General features: G+C 47.4%; 7 protein-coding genes across 7 annotated transcripts; 3 read left to right on the top strand and 4 right to left on the bottom strand.

Annotated features, from left to right (window-relative positions):
- Nucleotides 1-5139: 5139 nt before the first annotated feature.
- N7496_006977 (uncharacterized protein) lies at nucleotides 5140-5648 on the top strand (the record flags this gene model as incomplete). Its single annotated transcript, XM_056699906.1, has 2 exons — nucleotides 5140-5472; nucleotides 5604-5648. The coding sequence occupies 2 exons, from the start codon at nucleotides 5140-5142 to the stop codon at nucleotides 5646-5648; spliced, it is 378 nt and encodes a 125-aa protein (XP_056555319.1).
- A 1195-nt stretch (nucleotides 5649-6843) lies between these two features.
- N7496_006976 (choline transport protein) lies at nucleotides 6844-8879 on the bottom strand (the record flags this gene model as incomplete). The annotated part of the gene is made up of 8 exons (XM_056699905.1): nucleotides 6844-7323; nucleotides 7386-7715; nucleotides 7782-8179; nucleotides 8243-8325; nucleotides 8383-8472; nucleotides 8536-8559; nucleotides 8623-8693; nucleotides 8760-8879. The coding sequence occupies 8 exons, from the start codon at nucleotides 8877-8879 to the stop codon at nucleotides 6844-6846; spliced, it is 1596 nt and encodes a 531-aa protein (XP_056555318.1).
- Nucleotides 8880-9677: 798 nt separating this feature from the next.
- Nucleotides 9678-10934, bottom strand: N7496_006975 (uncharacterized protein; the record flags this gene model as incomplete). Its single annotated transcript, XM_056699904.1, has 4 exons — nucleotides 9678-10113; nucleotides 10174-10316; nucleotides 10373-10597; nucleotides 10671-10934. 4 exons carry the CDS (start codon nucleotides 10932-10934, stop codon nucleotides 9678-9680), a joined length of 1068 nt encoding a protein of 355 aa, XP_056555317.1.
- A 2712-nt stretch (nucleotides 10935-13646) lies between these two features.
- Nucleotides 13647-14791, bottom strand: N7496_006974 (glycoside hydrolase family 16 protein; the record flags this gene model as incomplete). Its single annotated transcript, XM_056699903.1, has 3 exons — nucleotides 13647-14285; nucleotides 14346-14626; nucleotides 14695-14791. 3 exons carry the CDS (start codon nucleotides 14789-14791, stop codon nucleotides 13647-13649), a joined length of 1017 nt encoding a protein of 338 aa, XP_056555316.1.
- Nucleotides 14792-16810: 2019 nt separating this feature from the next.
- N7496_006973 (zinc-binding alcohol dehydrogenase family protein) lies at nucleotides 16811-17999 on the top strand (the record flags this gene model as incomplete). Its single annotated transcript, XM_056699902.1, has 3 exons — nucleotides 16811-16957; nucleotides 17012-17732; nucleotides 17788-17999. The coding sequence occupies 3 exons, from the start codon at nucleotides 16811-16813 to the stop codon at nucleotides 17997-17999; spliced, it is 1080 nt and encodes a 359-aa protein (XP_056555315.1).
- A 187-nt stretch (nucleotides 18000-18186) lies between these two features.
- On the bottom strand, nucleotides 18187-20225 carry N7496_006972 (ATP-binding protein; the record flags this gene model as incomplete). Its single annotated transcript, XM_056699901.1, has 3 exons — nucleotides 18187-18647; nucleotides 18705-18850; nucleotides 18907-20225. Coding segments are annotated over 3 exons (1926 nt in total), but the record flags the coding sequence as incomplete, so codon positions are not given.
- A 660-nt stretch (nucleotides 20226-20885) lies between these two features.
- On the top strand, nucleotides 20886-25247 carry N7496_006971 (uncharacterized protein; the record flags this gene model as incomplete). Its single annotated transcript, XM_056699900.1, has 5 exons — nucleotides 20886-21239; nucleotides 21300-21492; nucleotides 21549-21713; nucleotides 21785-22706; nucleotides 22760-25247. 5 exons carry the CDS (start codon nucleotides 20886-20888, stop codon nucleotides 25245-25247), a joined length of 4122 nt encoding a protein of 1373 aa, XP_056555313.1.
- Between the last annotated feature and the right edge of the window lie 220 nt (nucleotides 25248-25467).

Raw genomic sequence — 25467 nt, 5'->3', positions numbered from 1 at the left:
TTTGGACAAACGACACAGTAAGAATTCTGAAATATATCTTAGTACATTTCCGTAGGTCCTGAATTCAAAGTACAATTTATACATTTTCTCTTCAGCAAACTTACACTCACGTCGGCATACATCGACTGCAATCTCATTGTGAAAATTGCTTGCCGTCGATTGACACCATCTGGCCAAGCATGGTATGATTGCCAATCCATTTAGGGCATCTCATTTGGCTTGCTCAGATTGGGCCGATAAGGACCCTTTGAGGAGAAAGGCTTTTCTTAGGGGGAATGACATCTTGGTCAATGGAGATCACATCATTTTGTTAAAAGAGGGGAACCACACCAACTGTAACAGCTGTGAATATATCATCTGATGGTCAAATGGATGGTTGTGGAGTCCAGGCTATGGTTCCTACCCAGATTATTCTTGTCGGAAGGCCAAAACTGAAGTGCAGCGTTAAGAAACACAGGGTGTGCGTGAAAGACGAAACTTAGTTCTGTGTCTCCTTCACACCAGGAAGGGCGCTTCTTGTCTTCTTGGCAACAGTTGGATCCGAACCCCCAGCCAACTAACTCATCAAAGTGATGAAGCTTGTAGGCAATGGTTGTAGCGGTTATTGAGATGTTAGATTGGGGTTTCAGTTGATCTTAGGAATGAGGGCCAAGCTAGAAGAGGGAAAATAACGATCAGAACCGCCCGACCCGAACTTCCTGATCAAGACGCCAATGCTCACCGAACGAAAAATTCAAATGGTGCTCGTCCTAGTTCTGTTGACCTCAACGCCCGAAGGGGCCTCATCAGATATGAGAGACATCAATGCGACATTACAAAGGCAACAATCAAGCTATGGCCTATAGCCATTGGGGTTGCATGAAGCGAGGGCTTTCCTGAGGTGTTTTGTGCCCCGAGAAATCATGACTCGTAGGAAGAGCTTTACGGCGCGGCAAGCTTTCATTTGGACCTTATAAGATTGAATTAGCGTACTCTTAGCTGGGGTCCCTCCATATCGGCAATCTCAGACATGTCGGATCTTGTTCAATAAACAATAAATTGATGTTTCCTAGGGGTTGATGCTTCACAATATTAAACTTTAAAGGTAAACATCACTGATTCGATGAGCGTAAAATTTCTGGATTTTCCGAAAAGTAATCAGTTTTGGTTCTTTCATCGTATTACTATTGCTGAAGTCGGCATTCCACGCGGTAGATTTTCTAGTTACGGATATTGCCCGCTGTTCCGGAAGTCGGTGTATCTACGCTATGAAATAGTAATCAGTCCACGGCTACAGCAGGATGGTCATGGTACACGTGGAAGGATTAGACAGAGTTGCGAATAAGCATTCCATAGCTAGACGTGAAGTAATCTGACCGTTCGGTCAAAGCCCAGAAGGATGAATACCTGGTAAGGCCTCCTCTCTTTCCATTTTGATGAAGATCACGGCTCTTCGTTGTACGGCCTTAAGTGTCCTTGGAAATCGAAATTGGGTAAAAGAATGGTTTCCTCAACCCAGCCTAGAAGAATTTAGTGATTTAACGGGTCTTCCAGATAACCCTGTTCAAGCGGCCATTCCTTTGCCCCCACGTAGCAATTTGCCATGTAGTGCGATCGAAAAGCTGCTCCCTGTTTTGTTGACAATGACTAAGATTGAGTACCGCTCCAGAGCCGCCCCATTGACGCGACGATGCTCATTGCTGTTCCCCTCAGTTTACAGTAACACCTGGTGGAGGATGGACCTAGAGGGGCTTTAGGGATGTCTTGTCCCGTTTCGGAAATTCCAAGGCCACAGTCCGTCATTTTACAGCCTCAGTGAAAGAGGCAGAGTAAGAGGATACGCAGAAAAGAAGACTTTGCGGGGCGAATGATTGTGCCTTGCTTGGTAGCTTGCCAGATCAAGCATTAACCTTTCCCACCTTTGACACAGCGGCAACTACCATGGACACAGCCTTCAACGGGATCTACCACAAGAGCTATTTTTGTCAAAAATCAGCAATTAAAATTCTTGAAATGACACTGACAATCACTTTCCCAGTCTCTTCCCGCGAAGGACAAAGGCCCCCATGGGCTGTGCCCAGCCCCCAAAAGAGCGTAACAGCGGAAGGACGCGGATCCTTGCCTATCCTTCTCATAGAGAATCGTTCACTGACTGACTTGCGCGCTGAGTGGTTTACCTGGTCTTCTTCTCCACTAACTATACGAAGAGGCAAGAGCATGAAGCGATTGAGTGCTTTGTATAGCTTATATGTTAGTCCATTGAAGCCAATTGCGGAAAGTCGGGATGCAACTTGACAATAATAGGGCTAAAACAGTGCTATGGAATAGTCTCAACTCTGAATACATAACCCCGCCATATTCACTAGGGCCAGAATACCAATATCTACAAGGCTCGCAAGGCAGACTCTCGTTGTCGCCCGTCGGTGTGTAATTTATGGTTCTTCTACCAAGCGGCAAAGCTCCACCTCCAGTTCGAAGGCCGATCGTGAAGAAACGTACAATGACAGCTGAAGGGGCCAAGCTTCGAAGCGTGGGCACAAACAGCCCACGGGCTGGAATATTATTAATAACTTTGAGTCCAACATTTCAAAAGCAGGAATGATCATCACTACCCATGGTATCCTACCCTAAAGGATACGGAACAGTCTTCGCAAGTCTAGTTCCTTGTTGTCATGCTCATGGGGACTCGGAAGAAAGCCCAGGGTTCACAGATTTAAAGCAGACTGTCATGAGCACGCGGTATTTCGATAGCACTGACGTCTTGAGCCTCCGAGGGTGCTCGAGAAAAGGCAAAAGTGGAGAGAGAGGGAAAGAAAGCCTCCCACCAACCTTGGGATTTCTCATTAGCCATCAAGTTTCAGGGGTAACCGAGTCACAGACACGAATCAAGCAGGCGGCGCTGCAACCAGGAACGCCGCTGTAACTTGCAAATCAGATTACAACTTTCTTGCCCCATGGGCGCACTCGCTTATCCTAGCGTCGCGCTTCGCTATCGCCCCCCCCCCCCCCCCCCCCCGATGTGGGCTAATTCAAAACCAGTCCTAGTAGTGCTTGATGGTCGATGGTCAATGCTGCCAGCATCCGAGCCGTCGCAGATCACCGTCGAGGAACGAAAAGGGTCCACCTGGATAGCCAATCAGGAGCACTCTAGAATGGTCTCCACTATGCATCTACATACGCCAGCAGCTCACGCTAACCGGAGCACAGTCAAAAATTGCCCTTAGCTTGAGCGCTTCTCCGCCGCCTAGTCTGTGGTTGGCTACGTTCGAGAACTAATCTGCAAGCCCGGGGGTATCAAGTTGTACAGGCACATTCCACCCTCACCCCCCAACGGCTTGCCATGTGGATGGTTTACGATACAACAGTACTTGCTTGAGAGCATGTCGTGACATCCGAATTGCCCTGCATATTGAATATCCATACATTGGACCACGCCGTGGTAGCTTGCCCGCATCACACTACCGGGTGCCTTTTTTCAGGTCAGCAATGCTTTGATTGCCATCCAGGGTCGTTTGCCCTCCCGCATGCTCGTGAGGATCAATCGCCCCACTGTGCCCCATTCGAGGGAAAGTTGGTCCGGTTCGTCCCTGTGTTGAACCAGAGCGATCCGCTTGTCGTCTTGATTGCCCAAATCGAAGCCTCTTGCATCGACCAGGGAAATTGGAAGATTCTTTTAGATGTAATCAAGGACGTTGGCCTGTTCGAAGAGCTTCTCAAACGATATCACTAGTAATATGTCTCCCCGTGGTTGCCCATTCTCATGTCCAGTCACCGGCTGATCCGATAAGCTTTGTGCCTGAGCACTGCTTGCATCGACTGGGGCGTGGGGAATCCAACGGCGCTTCCTTCCGGTGATCATCCAGCAACATAGAGTGCCCGACATATTGTAGAGCTCATGAAATTTACAGTGAAATCGAGCTAGAAAGATTCTCGAGGATTGTCAAGTTCTTTGAGAGCCATGTTTGAATCAGTTACTCGTGTTAGAGCAGAGATAGAACAGGCCTCTGGGGGGTTGTGGATGCAGTTGATCAACTAGCATCTCCCCCAGCCCGACGCTAATATTTAGTCGATGTGCCTTGCGTGTTTCATCTTTGCTTTTATTATTATTATTCCAAATTTCGAATTTCTATATTTTCCTTCCCTTCGGCCAGCCCCATTACGGTCTGTCCCTTGTTAAATTTCCTTCTCGCAAATCAGCCCATCGTTATTGACCCACCTAACTCCGCGGGGGATTTATAGAAGCCCCCGACCCAGTCAAAGCGCCGTGGAGACTCTGATCATGTTTGCCAGCCACTTCACAGAAGCATATGCTTTGTCCTAGACCAATCTTGCACGATATTCACAACTTTTTTCGCCGGGCATACATTTGGCGCCTCTACAACAAGAACCGACTGTCATCCTCCCGTGTCCTCCATCATCTAATACAAAGCTCCCGGTCGGTTACTCAAAAATGTCTATCAGCTGCAGTCTACCCCAGTTTCCGAATCACTTCATGGCCTCTATGCCATCCTATTTGAGTTCGCCGCCATCACAAACACAGCATCTTCCCCAAGCTTTGCCTTCGAGCACATTCTTTGATAGCCTTCAACATGCTGAATCTAAGTGCAAAAGTGGTCGAAGCATCACATCCTCTCCACCGTCCTCATCATGCACCGAGAGCCGGGTCAGCAAGGCTAAGAAAGGAAAGCGCGTGCATGCTTGCGAATACCCAGGATGCTCTAAAGTTCGTCAAGAACACCTGCGCCTCTCAACTCCCTGTACTTTCTAACTCTAAATTTATCAGATCTTCACCCGAGCCGAGCATAGGCGACGCCATGAACTGAGTCACAAAAACAAGAAATCCCATACCTGCACATATATTGGATGCCACAAGTCATTTCACCGCGCAGACTATCTGGCACAGCATATGGCACGGCAGTAGGTCTTTGACGATCTCTACCAAGTTGAACTTTCAAACTAACTGTATTATCTTGTAGTGGCGGGGAGCCCATTTCACCACAAAAAAGGCACACCAGATTGATCAAGACAGAGCTGGCGGCATATTCCCTATCCAGCCCTTCACCCTCTCAGACCCATATAGCAAAGTCGCCGATTCCAAATAATTTCCAATCCGTTGAAAGCTGTGGGGACGGGATATCTAGAATAACCGGTCAACCCACAATGCCCTGCTCACAGTACATCGGTTGCCAAAATAACCAACATTGTGAAGCGCATGGTACATATTTCAACAATTATTCAAATTCGGTGAACTGCAGTCCCATCTGCGCTGTCTCGAGTGCCTCGGGGCTCCTTGCAACCCACGGCCCAAACACACCGTTTCCCTCGGCGCAGTTCGAATCGGTTATTGAGAATTACATGAGGAATATGCTTCGACCCGAGGTCTTCACTAAACCTCCACAATCCATGTCCCCACCCCCGCAAACTGAAGGATCAATGAGCGCGTCTTTCTGGGATGACAATATTGACCCTAATCTACCCCCGCTAAATCCTGTGGTATGTAAGATCATCTCCTATTATAATAACGCGGAACCGAAATGGTACTAATTTGTATACAGATCTTTAGCAATGACACTACTTATCCTGCTTGGTCTTCCGGTAATGGTCATATGTTTCCTAATGTACAGACATATCAGGCAGAATGCCGTCCAGCTGGAGACCAGAGTCCCTAGCTCTGACATATTTTCAAATATATTGAATTCCGTATCAGTGCTTTCTTCCTACTATCTGTGGCTCTGGCATAATACATTCATATTTTCCGTGTTGTCCTTCAGTTTCCGGTCTTTCATTCGTGGGGTCCACAGTAAATGCCCAAGCTTTGTACTATTTTCACATTTGTTGAATCAGGGCCACAGTTTCAACTATATACTTGTAAAAATAGAACTGCCCCACAGTAGTAAGTCCTCAGCTTAGATCCAGCTCGCTCCCAACACCGGAGTTTAAGTTTCACCGATGAGTTGTGAGCAATTAGGAGCTAGTAGATCCCTAGGGCCAGATCTTAGCTTCCTAGTCCGTTGAAATTACAAAGCGGCTGTAAAGCTTTTCAAAGTTCCACCTGTTGGGTTAGACTATGTTTGATCCAGTCTCGGTCTCAAAATAGGTAAGTTGTTGCCCCGGTGTCGATCACCGCAACGCTTGCAAGGTGTTGAAACGACGGGCCAGGAATTCAGAGCCGAAGTATCCAGGTATTTTTTTGTTGGATTTAGTTACACATACTTATTTTCGGTTTACCTTGAGGGGAATAAAAGAGGAGAGATAGCGTAGTACGTCGTAATACGCCCGGAAGATGTACTCGAGATGGGCTCAGAATATATTTCGGACCTGTCAACGCTCTGTTTCCTTTTCACTTGGAAGGATCCAAGAGGCAACTATAGGAATGAACAGCTCATAAGCCCATCTGTATGCTCACGAGAAAATTATCTTGGAATCATTATGGTTTAAATAAAATCCGTTCAACAAAATGTGTTAAACTGCAATGAAGTGAATAGGCACAGGTACCCTACAAAACGCACCAAGTGGATTGCTTGCCCTATTTTGATCCCGCCGATGTTGAGACAATGAGTGCAGGCGAGACTAGAGAAAAGCAAGATAAACTTACTACTTAAATGAGATCGGAGAATGGAAAATGAGCTTTTATTTGCACCCTTGTAAATAGATTGCAGACGTCGTGCCAACCTAGGAAATGACGCAGAGCAAAGATCAAAACCCCGGGGGCTTAATAGAAAAGGAGCATCCCACATGGCATTGCTTTCAACCCCCATTTGAATTAATTAGATATATACTGGTCCAATTCTGAATTTCAGGATATCAATAATAAAACTATTATACAGCCACCCAAACTAAGTGCATCCTTGCTCTCTCCAACATTTACTCAATTTCCACGATCGGGCCGTCGTACACCTTTCTTGCTCGAAGGGCGTAGTAGACAAGGCTGAGAACGATCACACCAGCGGTTCCTACCACGCTGAAATTCATAGTCTGAACTTTAACAACCCAAGATGGAGGCCAGAAACTGAAGAAAACCGCAATAGTCATGTAGACCAGAGCAAACGCATTGACCAAGATGCCCCAAATACCTGGCAGATGGAATGGGCCCCACACAAGCTTCGCGCCGACGGTGTTAACAACTGCTGAGTCGCTGCTGCGGGCATTGCTGATGCCACCAGTGCAGCGTCGATAGAGGAGTAGACCAGCGACGACCATGTACGAAAGGTAAAGACCGGAAATAGACATGGCGACGAGGTCATTGAAGGCGACCGAGGACCCGATGGGGATAAGAGCAAGGAGGCAGACAACACAAGTTGTAAGAAGGACAGAGTAGATGGGGACACCGGTGCCTCCGTGAACCTATTGAAAATGAGAATCTAAAAATTAAAATAATTGATGTGTTGGAAATAAATAATACATACCTGGCTCCAAATTCGCCAACCCGGAATACCTCGATCGCGAGCGAAAGACCAAAACTGGCGCGATGCAGAAGCCAACATGCCGACAGAGGTAGTGATACCCATTGTGGTGACAATTGAGGACATGACTGCGGTTCCAGGAACGGAACCTGTCGCCTGCAAGAAAATTGCCATGAAAGGGTAGCCAGTGGGCGACCCGAGTGCGGCCTCGATGTCCCCTAGGCAGAAAAGCATCGCCAGCAGCATGCCGAACCCCAGAGATCCATTGATCAAAACACTGAGCATAATTGATGTCGGAACTGCCGTTGCCGCGTTGGTAATTTCCTCGGACATCTGGTGGGACAGAATATTATTAGTCTTCCTCGAGCACGATATGGTCACCATAAACTATCAACTTACGTGCACTGCGGCATCGCCACCAGCAAATGCAAATATACACCCAACCATGCCGACGAAGAAAGAAAGGCCCTGAGACGGGAATTCGCCCATGTTCAAAAATTGTGTGAAAACGTCATGCGCCGATCCATGGTCCGCCATGTAAGTAAGGGGAATAAGGATGGCGAAGAATCCGAGGATGTGTAGAATGAGGATGAATCCCTCGAATCTTGGTAGTAGTTTCCCACCGACTGAGTTGATACCAACAGAGAACAATGCGACAGCCCAGAACAACAGTGTTGTGTGCCAATTCTTTGGTTCGTAGCTGCTCCGTGTGAGAACAATCAAGCCCTGGATAAGGGTTCCACATAGAAAGCAAGAGGTTGCATATGTTGCTTGCCATCCGATAACGGTAAGCCAACCTGGAAATGGATAATCAGTTGCTGTTGAGCAAAACAACTTTTTCCCGGGTCATCAATCCTTACCAGTTAGATAGCTAAAGAGCTTCATGACGGATCGCGGGGCAAGCATCGAGCACCAGTGGTACTGGCCGCCAGAAGTTGGAGCCCTTTTGGTTGATTAGTCGAAAAAGTCGATTTGAAAGGCTAGGGGAAAGAATCCATACATCGAGGCCAACTCTGAAAGGACGACGAAAGTCGACGCAACGCCGACCCAGACAAAGATAAAGCCGTAAACTGCACCAGCAGGGCCGCCACTGTACAGTGTTCGTTAGTTTCACCCCAATAAAGGGAAAGGCGGGCTTAAGAAAATGTCATACTTTGAGTATGCCTGGAGGAACAACCTGCAGAGCAATGAATAGTCAGTAATAGAATGAATACGAGTTTCGGTCGCGAGCACTGCTCACACAACAATTCCCTCCCAAGTAATCAGAATAGTACAACTAAACCCCAACATCGACATCAATCCAAAATTTCGCTAGGTAAAGTTAATGAATCATTCATTTTGGGATACTTTGATCATAGTGCCCAGGCTGGAATTTACCTTCAGGACTGGCCGTTTCCCCATACGTGCCAGATTGGCATCGTCGAGCTCAATGCTGGAGGGGTTACCGATCTCGTGCATACCAGTTGTGCTTATCTGCTTCGCCTGATGAGAAGACATATTGAGCGGCAGATGGAAGAACAACGAGGGAAAAAATCTGAGCACCGGAATGATCGAGGGGGAAGTACCTCTGTTTTGATTCAACGGAGGACAGAGGGGATGCGAAGAGCTAATGCAGCCAATGCCAGGACAATCGCATTTTCAGACACTTCCTTGTGATTACCCACTTACGCTAAGGCGCTAGGTGAACAGAGAAATTATTATTTACTATCTCTCAATATATAAAAGTGGACTCAGAGGGCGGAAGCGACCGAAGGCGTTATTCCTTTTTCAAAGCGTAGCGCCAAATTTCAGCATTGGTCGTCAGCTGTGAAGCGAAAGAATAATACAATCTGGCAAGGGGGGTCAAGTCAATTGGGGGCGCCTGTTGGTCCTTTCCACTTCGAATCTGGAACACCCCTAGCGGAGACAGGGCCTTGCCACTTCATAGTTAGTGGTGTCTCCACCCCCGAGTCTAAACTTTGATCACTTTTCTTTGGTGGATGTCCATTGTCTTGTGTTGCAACACTAAATATCAGCTCCACTCTCGGTTGACCTCGCGAGATCATTAACTTTTGTACAACCCGATGCCTTGAAGCGGACTATGATAGACCCACTTGACCGCTTTGAGTAGGTGGTATTCTTAGTGTTATCTCGTCTTTCTCCTAGGCTTATATTGTTTCAGTATACTATTTAGTAGCTCATCTAGCACCAGCATTACGTACTTGTAGTCGCATCCTTCCAACCCCTTTTTCATAGTGAATCATTACGTACAATTCTAATCAAATTTGCCAGAAATTAAGTAAACAGATACCTATTCTAGCCGTAATCACGTCGGGTCTCTGTTACAGTCCATGTTCGAACCTCGCGAATAATTCGCGACTGACTCGTTTGGCTTTCGGCGTCACAATCCGGCGAGGATGTCACGATAGTCTGGTTGACAGTGTCTCCTGGCATGGTGACAAGCTCATGCGTTTCACTGGGGGTATCTCCAGTGCGATGACCACGCGACACCTTGTAGGTAGTTCCAGCATAGGTTCTCTGTCGGCTCCCATAGCTTGTTCCTCCCAAACTCATTCCCGATGACCGAAGGCTGTCAAGGAACGGTTTGAACTGGGGCGAACAGGCAGTGACGATGCTCAATGCCTGGGTCATCTGTGTAGAAACCACCACGGTCCATGTATCCCATGTTGGGTCATCCGATCCTTTTGTATCCTTCGCGTAAGCCAACTGACAGATGATCGCAATAACCACACTGTAAAAGTGTCGTTAGTTCAAATTCTCAAGAAGCCAAGAGCCATTGTGGATCACATACACCACTCGAAATAGAAAGACGCTGGATAGAACGATCTTCTTGTGAATATCCGCCTGGACTCGAATGATTACCAACAGTGCTTGGACGATGATACCTCCCTCAGATAAGATGTTGGTGGCTCCGAGATAATTCCACCATGCAACCTAAGTATCTATCAGTGCTGTCTCTCGCTTATCGTTATGCATATAGTATCGCCCACCAAGTCAAAGCATTTGCCATTTATGTAATCCCAAGTAGCAGGGACATGACACTGGAAAGCTGCCGTGAAAACACCCGTAATTGCCCAGACGACGATGAATATCCCCAGCCCAAGAGCAAATTGCCGATCGAGAGAGGCAGGTGATAGGTTGCGTATAAACATCATCAGGGCGAGTTTGGAACAACACATGCTGATAACAAAGAGCATATTCGCGGTGTATTGAGACTAGGCATCAGAAAATTATCTTTAGTATCCGTTCCAGTCGACATCAAAACTGAACTTTCTGTCTAGGTCTCACCTTCATCATGTTTTTCAAATCAGATGAATCCAATGGAAGAAAATGCTGGCCGAGCCCAGCTTCGGTAGCCAAGGACACTGCAATGGATTGACCAACACAGGCCATTAGAGCAGCGATGCTCAGGACATCGTCGACGGTTAATTTGCGAAATATCCAGTACTTTGTACCTAATCGAGTAAATACACTCAGAATGGAAGTCACCAGCATGAACCATGTGAGAACGTTGATGGCAGGAGTCCAGGTCTCTCGCAACTCTGGCTTCATCGTGCCCAAAGGTCGGAATCAAGACGGCCGGGAAGTATCGTCGACGACATATGTGACAAGAATCCGAAGACTATAGAAAACCAGAGGCCCAAGGGCACGAGCATACTACTGTTTTCTATCGCGCTAGGTGGTTCTCCGGTAGAACCGTGGACCTAGCCTTGGGCACCCTTCTGGACAAAATTGCAATTAGTGGCTCGTTTGATGGTCATTTGTATTGTAACCATGATTCAGGGAAGGACTAACCACAGTAGGTACCTCGCAGCTTCAGCTCATTTCAGTGCATCCTCCGTACAGACTTGGCCTCGAATGGTTGGTTCCAAGTATTCACTGAATGCACAATGCAGGTTTAATGGCCAATTGGGGGCCTGAGAACCGATCATCCTTCGCCTTGGCTGAATAACTGATCCCTGGATGCTATCTTTTATTGGATATGGCCCACTGCCCCACCGGGCCGAAGCCGGGCGATCCCTGTTCCCATCCAGATTATCCTCCAGTTCCACAAAGCAGACAATGCGGTATTTTCTGATTCCTGCATTAATTCGAGTCATTTTTCCTCGACAGTGAACAACGCGCGGTTACCTCTCTGCAACAAAGAGTTCAAAAATTTGTCTCGGCAAATCATTTCGGGGCTACTCCAAGCCTGTGCAAAATCCAATTCTATGTAGCGACAATCCTACGCTTGCGAAGTGGGACCCCGGATGCTCGGACTTTTGATACAGAGCGAGCCCCGACGAGTCCCTTTGAACTGTTTTCGAACTGCTCAGGTCGAAGGATCTTGCCAAGACAGTCCTATGCAACATGATCTCTAGCGCTTTAAGCACATTATCCATCGAAACAAAACCAATCAGACGATCACCTCAGGGCAGTCGCAATTCTTGGTTCCCTTTCAAAACGTAAAAAGTTTAATACAAATTCACTTCATTAACTCGAGATCAGCCTAATACTACACAATTTACTACCGGTGTTGCCGTTTCATTATGGTTCATGGGGGTTGAACTTTGTCTGTTGCAGGACTGTGATCCATTATTACTAACCCTTTTCTCCTCAGGTCGGTTACTTCGTCACAGCCCTGGGCTTCGGAGAAGAAAAGGCATGTAGCTACTCGCACGATGGCTTGAACAGACCAGGGTTCGCGACTTGCCCTGGTCAAGTGGCGCATCTGACGAATCCGATTAACATATAATCCCTGTTGCGTGCCTGATACTGATATCTCATGTCAAGGATCGGGAATCATACGCTCGTATGCCGGCAAACAATTTCTCTACACTATTAGTCAGACGCCGTTTGTTGTCTGAGCAGGGTCGAATTTTACCACTGCATAGAATTCAGGGTTTCTTTGTGTCATCTTATAATGGCCACGTGGTGCCTCAGTCTAGAAAAACATATTGCTAATCAATTTTAACGAGCCTACCTCATGCTTTTGGAACTAGCTCCGTGTCCGGTCGCTTTCAACAGGCTTGGTCGGAAAAGAAATTTTCAACACAGCCAAGAACATTCAAAGCGTAATGGAATCCACTCTTGGCCGCTTCTAATCTACACTAGTTCAAGAGTTTATAACTTCCCTATAATAACTAGTTTATTGTTGAAAACCTGACTCGGCTAAAGACTCGGTTAGAGGCTTTCCTTTTCCCTGGGATATGGGATGAAAACCGTCTGGTCCTAAAGGAGATACGAATGCACCCATCTTATTTAGAATCATAATGCTCAGTATCTGAGGTAAAATGCCAGAGGCAAGAGGGAGCCTTCGCAAAAAAGCAGCCATGCCACCTGAGCTCAGGAAGAATGACTCGCGCAGTGCGGTGTTGCAATGACTTCCATGAAGACCACTATGTTTCTCGTGCTCGGCCAATCGAGCGGTTTCTATCTAATTTTAGTCTAATCAGTACGGGGTACTCGCATCCAAAGTGTCCAAGTCAATTTCTGCTCGCGCCCTGCGCAGAATTCCATCTCCAAGTCGACTATTCTCATCCTTGAAAGTATTCTTCACTATCTCGAGCCCTACACGCAAATCAGTTCCTTCACCATCGGGTCTCCTATTTTGGATGATGAATATGCTCGCTAAACTAAGCGGACTGGTATTCCGAGTTGATGCAGAAGAGAAGTGAAACACGATACACTGCACATCCGTACCTCTGGGTAAGATAAAAAGACCAATAATTTCTTTACGACAGGTAGTGATGCAACTGAATTTTTTTTTTCATTTTTCGCTAAAGATATGTAGTTCTTAAGGCAGGTCAATGACGGGGGCGAGGAATCGAGAGCAATTTCCGATTTGTTCTCAGGCTAGGAGAAGCTCTCTAGCCTTTGTAGGGAGCTTGATGTACCATGATCACCAAAGCCGTCAACTGCTTGCTGATTAAGATGTAAGCGGTCTCTTGGGTTGAAAGGATACGCGTATGTGAGATGTCTCTGGCTCCGACGACCAAGGTTGGAATTCTCCGATAATCTTAAAGGTCTACTTAGTTTCGCTACTCATCTTGGGAATGACCGAGGCTTTCATCAAGTCACAAAGCTTGCTGTTTCAAGATCTTCAAGAACGGAAGATCAGTATCTTGCCCGATCCTATGGTTCTCATCTAACTATGGTGATCAATCTAATCTAACAAACAATGGGAAAGGAACGGAATTGGTCGGTGTATTTAGTTAGTTATATCCTGAGCTCCTGTTCTGGTGAAATCTAGGAACCTTCGTACATTTCATAATATACAGTCAATTACAGTAGGAAAACGCTCGCAATCAAAGTAGCCATGATGGTTGCAAATGCGGAGTACGGCGCGATCCAACCGGCAGAAGAGACGCTCGCAGAGGCAGAAGCACTGGCAGAGCTGGAGGCCGAGGACTTGGAAGACGAAGAGCTGGAAGAAGAAGCAGCCTGGGCGGAGCTAGAACTGGAAGCCAAGTTGGTCGACGTAGTGCCGTTGGTGGCCTTGATGCTGGTATAGGCACCAGTCTTGTCGGTGTACTTGTAGGCGGAGGCAGGGTTGTAGTTGATGATCTTGACGGACTCGACATACATGCTGAAGGGGCCAGCAGTGTAGTCAGTTTCGCCGCCAGCCCACTCAATGGTACCCTCGCCGTTGTCAGGATCACCACCGGCCCAAATACCGATCTTGATACGCATGGGAGTCTGCGGGTAGTTCTCGCCGTTCAGGGCATCGGCATACTCCAGGGTGCGGACGACCTCGCCGTCCAGAATCCACTCAATGCGGCTGGAAGTCCAATCAACAGTATACGTATGGAAGGTCTCCTCTGGTGTTGTCACATTCACGGTAGTGGCGCGGTCGTAGGAGGTGGTGTTGCCCTTGCCGAAGTAGTCGGTTTCGATAGAGTAGTCGTAAGTACTAATTTGCTCCTGCTAAAAGTCAGAGGTGATCAAGTTTGGCTATTTCACCGAGTTGAGGATAAAGCTCACCCAGTCGATCTCGTCCAGGTCATCAGATTCCATCACAGTAGTGCTGATGATACCAGTGCCGTTGGCAGCTCTCATCTTAACCTCGACCCGGCCGAAGAAGATGTAAAAGTCACTCTCAATGGTGGGAGCATCGCCCTGCTCAGAGATAGTGAACTTGGCACCAAGAGAGGTGCTTTCAACAGTTCCAGAAGTGGTGTTCCACTTGCTGAATGCCGACGAGCCCGTGGTGAAGTCGGTGTTAAACTCCCACTTGGCAAGACCGGTATCGGCAGGACAGGTTGCTATATACTTCCAGTTAGCAATTGTGATCTCAGGCATCCCATGATTGAATTTCATGGAATAGACTTACCATTGAGTGGATTACAGCTGGTGTAGGTCTGGGCAGCACCGAGCTGAGCGGTGGCCAAAGTGAGCGCAGCCCACTTGAGGTATGAAGAGACGGCCATCTTGGATTGAAAATTGGTAGTGATGGATCGTAAAAGAAACAATGATCCCAACGAATGTGACTTCCAAATGGATGAAACAAGTTAACGAGACAATGGGAGCAACCACCAATGTTATAGATCCAAGCGAATGTATGGGGCTGGGGCCGCGAAAGACAACAAGCGGGTTCATCTATTTATATTAGCTTGATCCATTTGTCGTGGATTTAGTACGCCATATTGCCCCAGCTTTAGGGCAGCATTCCCACTGTCAAGGACAATGAATCAGGTGGTTAAACGAGTGAGAGGGCACGATTGGCTCAATGGCAGCAATTATGGATGGGCTCAGCCTGGAAAAGATACACAAACGCAATGAAACGTAGTTCAGTCAACAAATGGTGGCTCCACTAAAAAAGCTTGGGTTGGTTGATGACGGCAGCGCTTGCGTGGTTGGTTCCTTACTATGACGGATCTAGCCGGCCGACTACGTACACCCGTGTGAAACTTTTTCCCCGTTGCGGCACTCTTCACCGAGCCGTATAAAGCCGATCAGAACACCTTACGAGGCCAATCCGTTAGGGGTGGTGATGGAAACACCTGACGTATACCGGTCGCAGTAGCGGAGAAAGTCAAGAACGTTGTGAAATCTCAAAAAATTAAGTATTCGATGAGGTCCATATTCAATCCACCAGTTCACGGCGATTGTTGAGACTGACCCACTTGCCACGACGCAACTCACTCACCCAAGCCTGGGCAAGCTTGGTACCGAACATAGAAAAGTATCCAGGTGCCTTGCCCTTGAACAAATATGAATACAGGTTTGTGATGCCAGTCCTCGGTATGTGAATGAGAGAACCTCGGCTCCCTCTATTTATAGTAAAAGCAAACAGGTTGAACTATCTGTCTTGTCGGAATCCCCTCATGGACCTTAAAAACATTTCTTATCTTAGTGAATCCAAGGGGCCCACTTGCCGGGTAGATTCTATCTCTCATCTGCACACTAACAGCACTATAAGTAGAAGCCTCGCCACATTACGTTAGTTCCTTTACTCTCCCTAAAGGCCCTTTCTAAGCCACCACTCCCTCGAAAGACCCTCCAAGTTACGGGGTAAACCGTCGTTAGCTCCATGTTTCATGAGAACAGCATCTCTCGTGCCTCTTTCTGGCTACAGCTCCTGTGAGTTATGCCAGTTCTCCTTTTGCCCGAGCGGCTCTTTATACTGCCGGAATTTTATTCGGACCTGCTAAGATTCATGACGGCCCCTATAAATGGATTATGAGACGTAGCCATCGTAAAGATAACCCAAAGCTGTAAACCCCATATAGGGAGTATGGAACATTAAGATATGTTTCAAGGCGATGACCAGAAGAAGACGATTAACACGTATCTAGAAAATGTCATCGCGGGCATAGATCGCGGTCAAAGCCCCCGATACTATTTGGGTAAAATCATGGCATTGTTTCACTTTCACCTTGACTCTTAAGTTTTCACTCTGTCTATTACTTGCCTATGTCATTCCAACCACAAATTTATGTTATGCACAAGAAATTGACTGGCCGTGGAGTTGAAAATTGAGTGGGGTGTAAGTGGCAGTCTTCGCAAGCCTCATGATTGGCTCATGATGAGGCTCTAGGCTCTCTCTCCTCCACCAGCCCACTGGCCTGAGTGCCCTGAATTTCATGCCAGGCAATGAAATGCGACCATTGGAAAGTCTACTGACTAGATTCAGGACATTTTGAGTTGCCTTAATTCTCCTAGACTGTTTTGCCCTCAGTACGTTGAGTTTCTATCGCATTCTCTCATATGTAAGGCTGCCAAGCGAAATGCACAGATGGGGGGGGGGGGCTACGAGGCTGTGGGATTGGCTTAGAAATCAGTCACGCCCAATTACATATCACTGTGTTGAAACAAAAGTGATTACTCGCGCATTTCAAATCGTCTTCTTAATCTTTAAATTTGTTGGCATATATTAGAGTGTTCCCCGCGGCCAAATGCTCTGATTTGGATCATGCAAGACGATTTGAAACTACAGTATTACAACAATGGCGGATATCCAGAACCAAGCTGCCTGGCTTCCTTATGCTAAGGCGACGCCTCTACAAGTTGGGCCAGCACCAAAACCTAGTCCATTGCCGACAGAGGTTGTTATCAAGGTCGCCTACACTGCTATTAATCTGGTAGACTACGGGGTATGACAAAAGACAACCGCGATGAAGGATCCAATTGGCTAAAAAGGTCTCCAGATGCAAGCAAGCCCAAATTTTCAGCTCCCGTATCCTTTTGTCCTCGGACAGGATGTTGCAGGAACCATTGTTGAAGTCGGTTCTAACGTCAATACCCTCAAGGTTGGCCAGAGAGTGATCGGGTATGTTACACACCCAGTGTCAAAATTGGAGCACTGTCTGACCAAATCCAATAGACACTGCCACGGTCTCCTCAGCGGAAAAGCTGCCAACAGTGGCTTCCAGCTTTATAGCGCCTGTTTAGAGATTTTGGTCGCCGCCATCCCAGACTCTCTCCCTTTCTCCAGCGCGGTTGTTCTTCCTCTTTCGATCTCCACTGCAGCCAGTTCGCTCTATGTCCAGCTCCAACTCCCGCTACCATCTTTCTCACCTCGCCCACTTGGGAAGAAGATCTTACTTTGGGGCGGAAGCTCTTCCGTTGGTTGCTCAACTATTCAACTCGCTGTCGCGTCGGGTCTTGAGGTCGTGACTACCGCCAGCGAGGCTAACCATGCGTTGGTGAAGAGCCTCGGGGCCGCCCAAGTCCTTGACTACAAGAGCCCGAAAATTATCGATGATCTTGTCAACATATTGAACGAAAATGATTTTGTCGTCGACTGTATTAGCAGTCCAGAAACGCAAGCTCAGTGCGGTGAAGTTCTGAGCAGAATTGGAGGAGGCAAGCTGCCAGTAATGAGATTTCCCGATGGGAATTTCCCAGACAATGTCAAAGCAGTCTTTGGTATGTTCAAAATGGGCAGGTGATACGGTAAAATCGTAAACTAATTTGAATATAGTCAACGGAGGAGACCCGGGTTTGGTCAACCTTGATGTTGGAAATGCGATTTGGGGTGAATATATTCCCACGGTATTGGCAACAGGTCAATTTCAGGTCAAACCAGACCCATTCATCATCGGTGGGGGTCTTGAGAAAATCCAGGATGGCATTGATCTTCTTGCAAAGGGTGTCTCGGCAAAGAAGATTGTTGTTGAGGTATCAGAAGATTAGTGAGTATCTGGAATCGAATACGCAAGGCTATGGGGCCTAGTTACCTAGAGGGAAGAGTATCTTCAGTTGACTCAGCAAAGAGAACAACCCCAACATAACTAGAATAATATGCGATGGGATTCACTTCAAAGATTTATTCAAGTATCACATTCATCTATTAGGGCAACAATCAAGAATGCCCGGTCGCTCAGGTTTTGAAGCCGTCATCTTCCTCTTCAATGATAGAATTTGTGCGATCAATCATGCGGCTGCCTTTCTCCATAGCTTGACCCGATTTCTGGGCAGTCTGCTTTAAGCTGTCATCGAATTCTCTCCACACACCAAGCACCAGTTCGATATGCTTCAGTTGAAGAGCCTTCTTTTCGAATCTGGCAATGGTTCTTGCAGTGTTTACAGTATTCGCAATCTCTCTACCGTTGATCTTAGCTGCCACAAAATGATCAATCGCATCCTCGGGGTCAATATCAATCTCTTCTGGAGGGATAGACTTGAGAATCTGCTCCCAAAGTTGTTGGCGTGTTTCAATGCCAGGTGGTGTATACTCGAGAGCAAGGTGAATCCGAGACTTCATGGCTCGGTCGAATGATTTAATCCTATTGGTAGTCAGGAATACGACTCCGCTGAAATATTCGAGTTCTTTCAAGAAAACTGAGGGAGTCATATGTCAGCTGAAACACTTCAATTCACTGTGAGATTATAACGAACCAGCTACAAGAGCGTTCCGTGTGTTGCTGTCACCGTGGTCATCTCTTGCCTCGAGGAATACATCCGCTTCATCCATCAGGACGACCGCTTTCCATAAGGTAGCATATCTCAGTAGGAGTCGCAAGCGGGTTTCGAAGGCCCAGGCGCTATGAAAAGAGAGATGGATTAGATCCAATGTCAATGTTGGAAGAAATGAAATTACCTGTCTTCCTTGTTGAGCTCCCCCAGGGAAGTCATTATCAAGGCCTTTCGGGTGCCTTCGGCTGCAGTCTCGGCTGTCAATGTCTTTCCAGAGCCTGGAGTCCCGTAGAGCAAAACAACCAAGCCCTTGCCCTTTTGTCTCATTTGATCGCGAGCATCGTCGGGATACAAGTGTGAAGTGACTAAAGACTGAAGCACCAATTTTTGGCGATCACCAACAATCAATGAATCCCAAACATTCTCGGCCCAGGTGATCTCGTCGATACAATCAATCATGAACTTAGCCCACTCTTTTCGAGCCAAAGAAAAGCCGTACTCATAAGGAGGGCATAGTAGGGGATCTACTTCTTGTGCCTGGACACTGACTGCATTCGAAATTTGTTCTTGCTGGAACGTCTTGCGGTCGACAACAACTCGTCCGAGCTCGGTGTATGGCAGCCAAACTCCAGGCCAGTCCGCCATGCCTGGATCATAAAAGCGGTGATATGGCTCCTTGAGATATTTAGCTGGCCCGTCATATGATTTGACTGACATTCCTGTCAAGGAAAGGAATTTCCGACCGCGCTTGATAAGTCGCTCTTCTAGTCCTTCCTGACCCTGAACAAACCTCCGCGCATAAACGGAAAGTTCAGTGATGGTTGCGGGATTTTCAGCTCCAAAGCTCTCTTTCTGGTATATCTTGAAGACCTTTTTGGCCTGTCCTTCGACGGTACCATTATGATCGCAGAAAATGCAATGGACCTCCAGATACGGACCCCTTTTCACAGTTTGCTCATAGGCTGTTTTCTGGCATCTCAAAAGCCAGGGATGTCCCATGAAGGACGTGTAGACCAACTCTCCCGGGCGGAATATAGACCATGCGGTTTTGAATGTAATCTGATTCTTTCTCATCATGCCCAGTAAACGCTCTCTCTCGGAGCCAAGCTCATTCACCAGAAAATCGAACAATAGATTCAGATGCATACGTTCCTCAGCATTCTGGGTAGCTTGGCGGCGCTCATCCAGATCTTCCCAGTGGTGAAGCAGGATTTGGAATGGACTTTCAAGTTGGAAGGGCGTGCAAAAATCGGCAGGCACTGTAGGGTAGGAGCCAATGACTTCTCTGAAAACCCTGACAAGCCAACTCGAATTGATGTCCAGAGTCGTCTTCTCAAGTTGACTCTTATCGCCAAAGTACCGATTGATGACAAGAGCATATGGGCTGTCGAGCTCGTCGAGAGTCTGATCATCGAAGGGCTTGGAAAGAACTTCAACGGCTCGTTTGCCTTCTTTCTTTGTATTATGGCGGTATACTTTAAACTCGCATTTTTCGCCGACGAGGCTAGGGTCCGTGGTAGTAGCCATTTTCAATATAATCGGGCTTTTTCTTGCAGTATTGTAGCCTGACGGTTAGATTATCAGTCTCGAGTTGACCAAGAGAGTGTGAGAATTCTCGGGTTGCTTGGGCCTTTATAAGTGGGATAAGAGCCTCATCTGCAACTTGGGGCTCAACAGGACAGGACAGCACTATCTGCACAGCCTTAGTTGCCTCACTATTTGGACCCCACTAAGCTTGTCTTTTGATCGTCAGCCGATTTTACGAGAGCGCCTGTCACGATGCATTATTACCGCCCCCACTGCCATCCTGCATGATTAGCGTGCCTGGGCCCTTAGCTATGTGACGGCAGCTTACCAAACGCCCAATCTGAACAGGCTCTAAGCGGACTTTAAAATCCGTGGCGGTGCTAGATTTGGAGCACCTAGCCGGGCTGTGCTCTTATGGAAAACACTATGCGCCTATCATAACGAACTGCGACTATCTGCAGAGGGCATAGCTTGGAGCAGGAACCCATTTATGATCCTCCGTTGTGGGTGATTGGGCGCTTGATCAACCTGCTGATGCCATGTCAGTGCAACTCGTGGCCACATAAATTGGATAAGCCTTCTCACCCCTCATTACCGTGTATGGCATACCAAAATTCTCCGACACAAACGACCATTATGCGGTTCCCATCAAAGCCATGCAGCCCTCTGGCTGAGGCTATTGACGAGTTTCTAGAGGAAATGAAGGCTCGCGACCGAAAGGGCCGTTTCTACGAGGAAGTCCTAAACTCCAGAGCTGTCATGGCGGTTTCCGAGGGACAAAAAGGAGTGAACGAATGCGCGGGGAAATTGACAGAATTTGTCAAACAGATCGAGCAGCGAGGACATTCCTCAAAGACTACCAGAGTCCTGCTGGCGATCGGCCCTTTCATGGATGGGCTACAGAACCTGATGTCGGCTTGCCAGACTATGATACAAGCAAGTCCATTCGCAGTCGGCGTGGTGTTTACTGGCGCACAACTTGTCTTAAGGGTAAGTCGTGAATACGCAATTTGCGACCACTATAAGCTAATGGATCTTACCTCTCTATAGCTGGCGCAGAAAATGGGCAAGGCGCTCGATGTCATAACCGAAGCGATGGCCGAGATTGGTGCTTCTCTCAAGTGCTATGGCAAGTTCGCGGTGGCATATGAGACATCTGACGAAGTTCGCGAGCGGCTCGTGGCCTCATACAAAAACATCGTGAAGTTTTGGGCCACAGCAACGAAGCTCCTCGACCAGAACCGTACGTTCCTCTGTCTATCAATTAGACATTTTTCTCCTCCTGCTAATGCCGTACAGTCATTATTGGGACGCTCAAGAACATCCTAAACCCACTCGCAGATGAGATTCAGGGTACACTAGACTCTCTACGTCGAGATTGCAGCAGGGTAGAATCAATAGCCCATGCTGAAGAAGCTGTGCGCGCCAACGAAGACAGGAAGAGATTGAAAGCAGAGCATGAAGGTAAATATATTCCCCAATACGCCCCTATCCTTCTCTGCAAGCAAATATTAATTCAAAAATGCGGTCCATAGAGAAATTGAAGAATGGTATTCGCGACTGGATCAGTGCGGGTGATGACCTTGACGTTCGCTGCGACCTTGAGTTTCACTCTGAGCGGAGGCATGGCACAACATGCTCCTGGATATTTGAAGACAAGAAGTTTCTCCACTGGCGTGACAGTACTTCGGATCCCATTCTCTGGTATAATGCACCTCCGGGTTCAGGAAAGACTGTTCTGTCATCCGCAGTGGTCCAGCATCTGTCTGAGCGAGGTCTACCTTCTGCATACTTTTTCTACTCGTTCAGCGATTTCACCAAGCGCAACCCTCTCACGGGTCTGAAAGCCTTGACGCTTCAAATACTGAATATCTTGAAAACAGGCATACCCGACCGAGTTGTTGAGCTGTACCGACAAGAAATGGCGCACAATGCGAGACATCTACGACTCCGAGGGCATGTGATTGAAATCTTACATGCGTTGTTGAAGCAATGCCCTCTCATCTACATTTTAGTCGATGGGTTAGATGAGAGCCTCGATGACGAGAATATGCGAGCTACATTGAGCTCCATCATCTCAGCTCCGGTATATGGAACTGTGAGGTGGTTCTTCACCAGTCGGAAGGAGGGGCAGATCCATAGTATGATGGAGAATCTGAACGCAGTATTCTTGTCTCCAGCCCGGTCAACACTTGCTGCAGAGATCAAGCTATTCCTGGCAGACGGTTTGCGCTCAATCGCAAAATCGTTGGAGCAGATCGACGATTATGTCGAGTACAGCGAAGGAAGCTTTCTTTACTCGAAGTTTCTAATCGATACCCTGAATGGAAAGGGTGTTACGTGCGACACCGACATCAAGGCGGCTCTTCATGAGTTTCCTCAAACTTTAACGGGATATTATATGCGCAGTTTGTTGAGGCTGTCTTATCGCAGTCCACCTGAGCGTGATCTTGTGCGGTAAGGTTTCTGACAAGTCCTAATATTTGGATAGGATTCTAAATTCTCTCCAGGAGACTTTTCACGATCCTCGTCACAGCTGTTCAATCTATCACTTGGAATGAGCTTCGCAATGCTCTCGCGATTAGACCAGGTGCTCGGGATTACTCGCCCGACTCTGTGCCAAAGGAGGACGCAATACACGATCTATGCGGCTCACTGCTGCTATTTGACCGTTCCTCGGAGCAGAACAAGACTAATGCCAAGGTAAAACTGTTTCATAAAACAATTCAGGACTTCCTACTCCAGGATCCCCGAGATCTACCCATCGACAAGTCATTCAGTCATGTTGAGGAGTTCAGACTCAAAGAGATGAAGAAATTCTTCGTCCAACCTTCGGAAGGCTCCGTGAAATTTGGGTTAACTTGTATGACTCTTTTGCAATATCGTCGATACAAATCATTTTCTGCAGCGAAAGCAATTCTGGACGACGACAGCACCGAAAATGCGTTCCTGAAATATGCCGCAGCATTCTGGTTTCTACACTTTATGGACACCGAGCATCATTCCGAAGAGATCTTTGAGGAAGTTCGAGCATTCATGGAAAGCGCCAGTTTTTGGACCTGCGTTGCTCTTCAGAGCTACATTGTACCTTACAACTTTGGCCGTTATGCACGCACAGGGGCCAAAAAATACCAAATGGGGGTTCGCCGGGCTGATTGGAGTAAGGCCGACTGCTTTGCTGTCCCTCTACCTAATTGGCTTGGGCAGTACCCGTATGGAAAACTACTAGATCAAGACTTTTGTTCATTTGTGAGTGACTGGCATGAGGCTCTTGCATCCCGACCTGGTACGTTGGACCAATGTGTGCCGCTGAGCAATATGCAATCAAGACTTGGAAATCATCTTCATCAATCGGAAGGAATCAAAGTCTGGAGATTGAATGACAAGATAGACCCCGCAAATGCCGCGCAATTGCGAGTCTCTTCTATCTCTCTTTCTGGTGCTAAGCTCTTGGCTGAGTTAGTTTGCAAGTATCTATCCGATCCCCCTGGACGTATTCACTACCACCGCGTTTCCGTCTTTTCCAAGGGAACAAAGATCCATGGCACTTTCGATAAAGGAACTCCTTTAACGGACTTGGACAGTATTGACACAGATTTCCAACTTGTGCGCAATGATTCCCAGGTCCGGTTATTAAAGTTTGACGGGTCTCGCCTTCAGCTTGAGCGATCGTTGGATGGTATATCCCAGAAATTTTCAGCGCCAGGCGCTTGGAAAGCAGCCGTTCCAAGTCAAAGTTGGCAATTGAGATCGAAGTGTAATCGCAATACACCCCACGGAAAACTCACCCTCTTCCACGTTGTCCGGAACACACATCAGTCAGTCAATCCAAAGCACGACGATTCAGATTCGTCTGACTCGGATAGCGATTCTTGCTCCGACTCCAGTTCAGAGTCTGAGTCAGACGATGGCACCATCGTTGACTCCCACTATGACTCTGGATACGAAGAAGGTTCCTCTGCCAAATCAAAACCCAGATCAGTGGAACAACTACCCAATGAGTGTGCGATTATAATATGGGAATCGTCCCAACCTTTGTGGATTCCAATCGCTCTCAATAAGGGGGCCCGCAAAGAAATTCCATTTGCGGTCCATCCGTCTTTGCCTTTCGTTGTGTTGAAAGATCTTAATGGCCATGTCCTAATTGCCAACATGGGCACTGGTATCTGGAGTACTGAAACTGACTCTTTCCTGTTAGACGGAAAGGGTTGCCAAGGTAAGCTCTTGCCATTTTTATCGCCCGACACCTTGTTCGATGGTCTAACATCTGTAGCCTCCGAGATCCACTTCTCTTCGTGCGGGCAGTTTCTCTATTCTTTACAGGCATGCTTCCGTGAACAGGAAGGCCATGCGGAGTGTGCATTGTCGCTATCAACAAGTCGATTCACTACGAACGAAGCAGGTAGCAGTTCGTTGGATGAACCACGCATCCATCAACAGATCACATATAAGATGAAGGAACCCATTGACAGTCTCCCGGCAAATCTCGTTCTTGTGCACTGGAGTGATAGCGAAGTCGTCGTTGCACTGCCACCACTGACGTGCGAGCCGAAAATAGTGAAATTTGGTCTTTCTCGACCATCTAACAGTGGACCCGATACACTCTGGAGTGCTGAGACACTACGAACTCCTATCTACTTTCCCTCTTCGGCTATAGTCTCAAATCCAGTACTTCTCTACAGGCATAGGTCTTCATCAAAGGATCATGAACTGTTTCTAGCTCTGACCGAGAAGAACTCCGCTTCTCACCCGACGGACGTCGGCGAGCAGGAAACTTCTCATGTGCCCTCTCCTGTGGTGATTCGATGGAAGATACCACACAAGGATGGATGGAGGCTTTGGGATTCAGAGATTGATGAAGAATCAGAAGATTTAAAGCGAGGTATTGATGACATGAGGATTTTGCGTGGCGGTTTCGTCGATGGTGATAAGCGATTCTATGTTCCCATTCGAAGTGGATTGGACTGGACACGATCAGGGTATTTGACATGTTGTTAGTCATTCTATTTTCTATAGAACATTCCATTGCACCCTTCTGTATGTATAACCGGTGCTGGCATACTATATAATCAGCTAGGTTGTCAAAGACCACCTCTGCATGTTTCTAGCACTATCCTTGTTGGCTGCCATTGTTGACTCCCTCTCTACACATACTAGATTTCTTTCTTCATTCCATCTCAAACAAGGTTATCAGGCTCCCTCTGTTCTCACATCCTAT

This window comes from Penicillium cataractarum, assembly GCF_028827025.1.
Source record: "Penicillium cataractarum strain IBT 29864 chromosome Unknown utg000005l, whole genome shotgun sequence".
NCBI lineage: Eukaryota > Fungi > Ascomycota > Eurotiomycetes > Eurotiales > Aspergillaceae > Penicillium > Penicillium cataractarum.
This window is presented reverse-complemented; position numbering and strand designations above follow the sequence as displayed.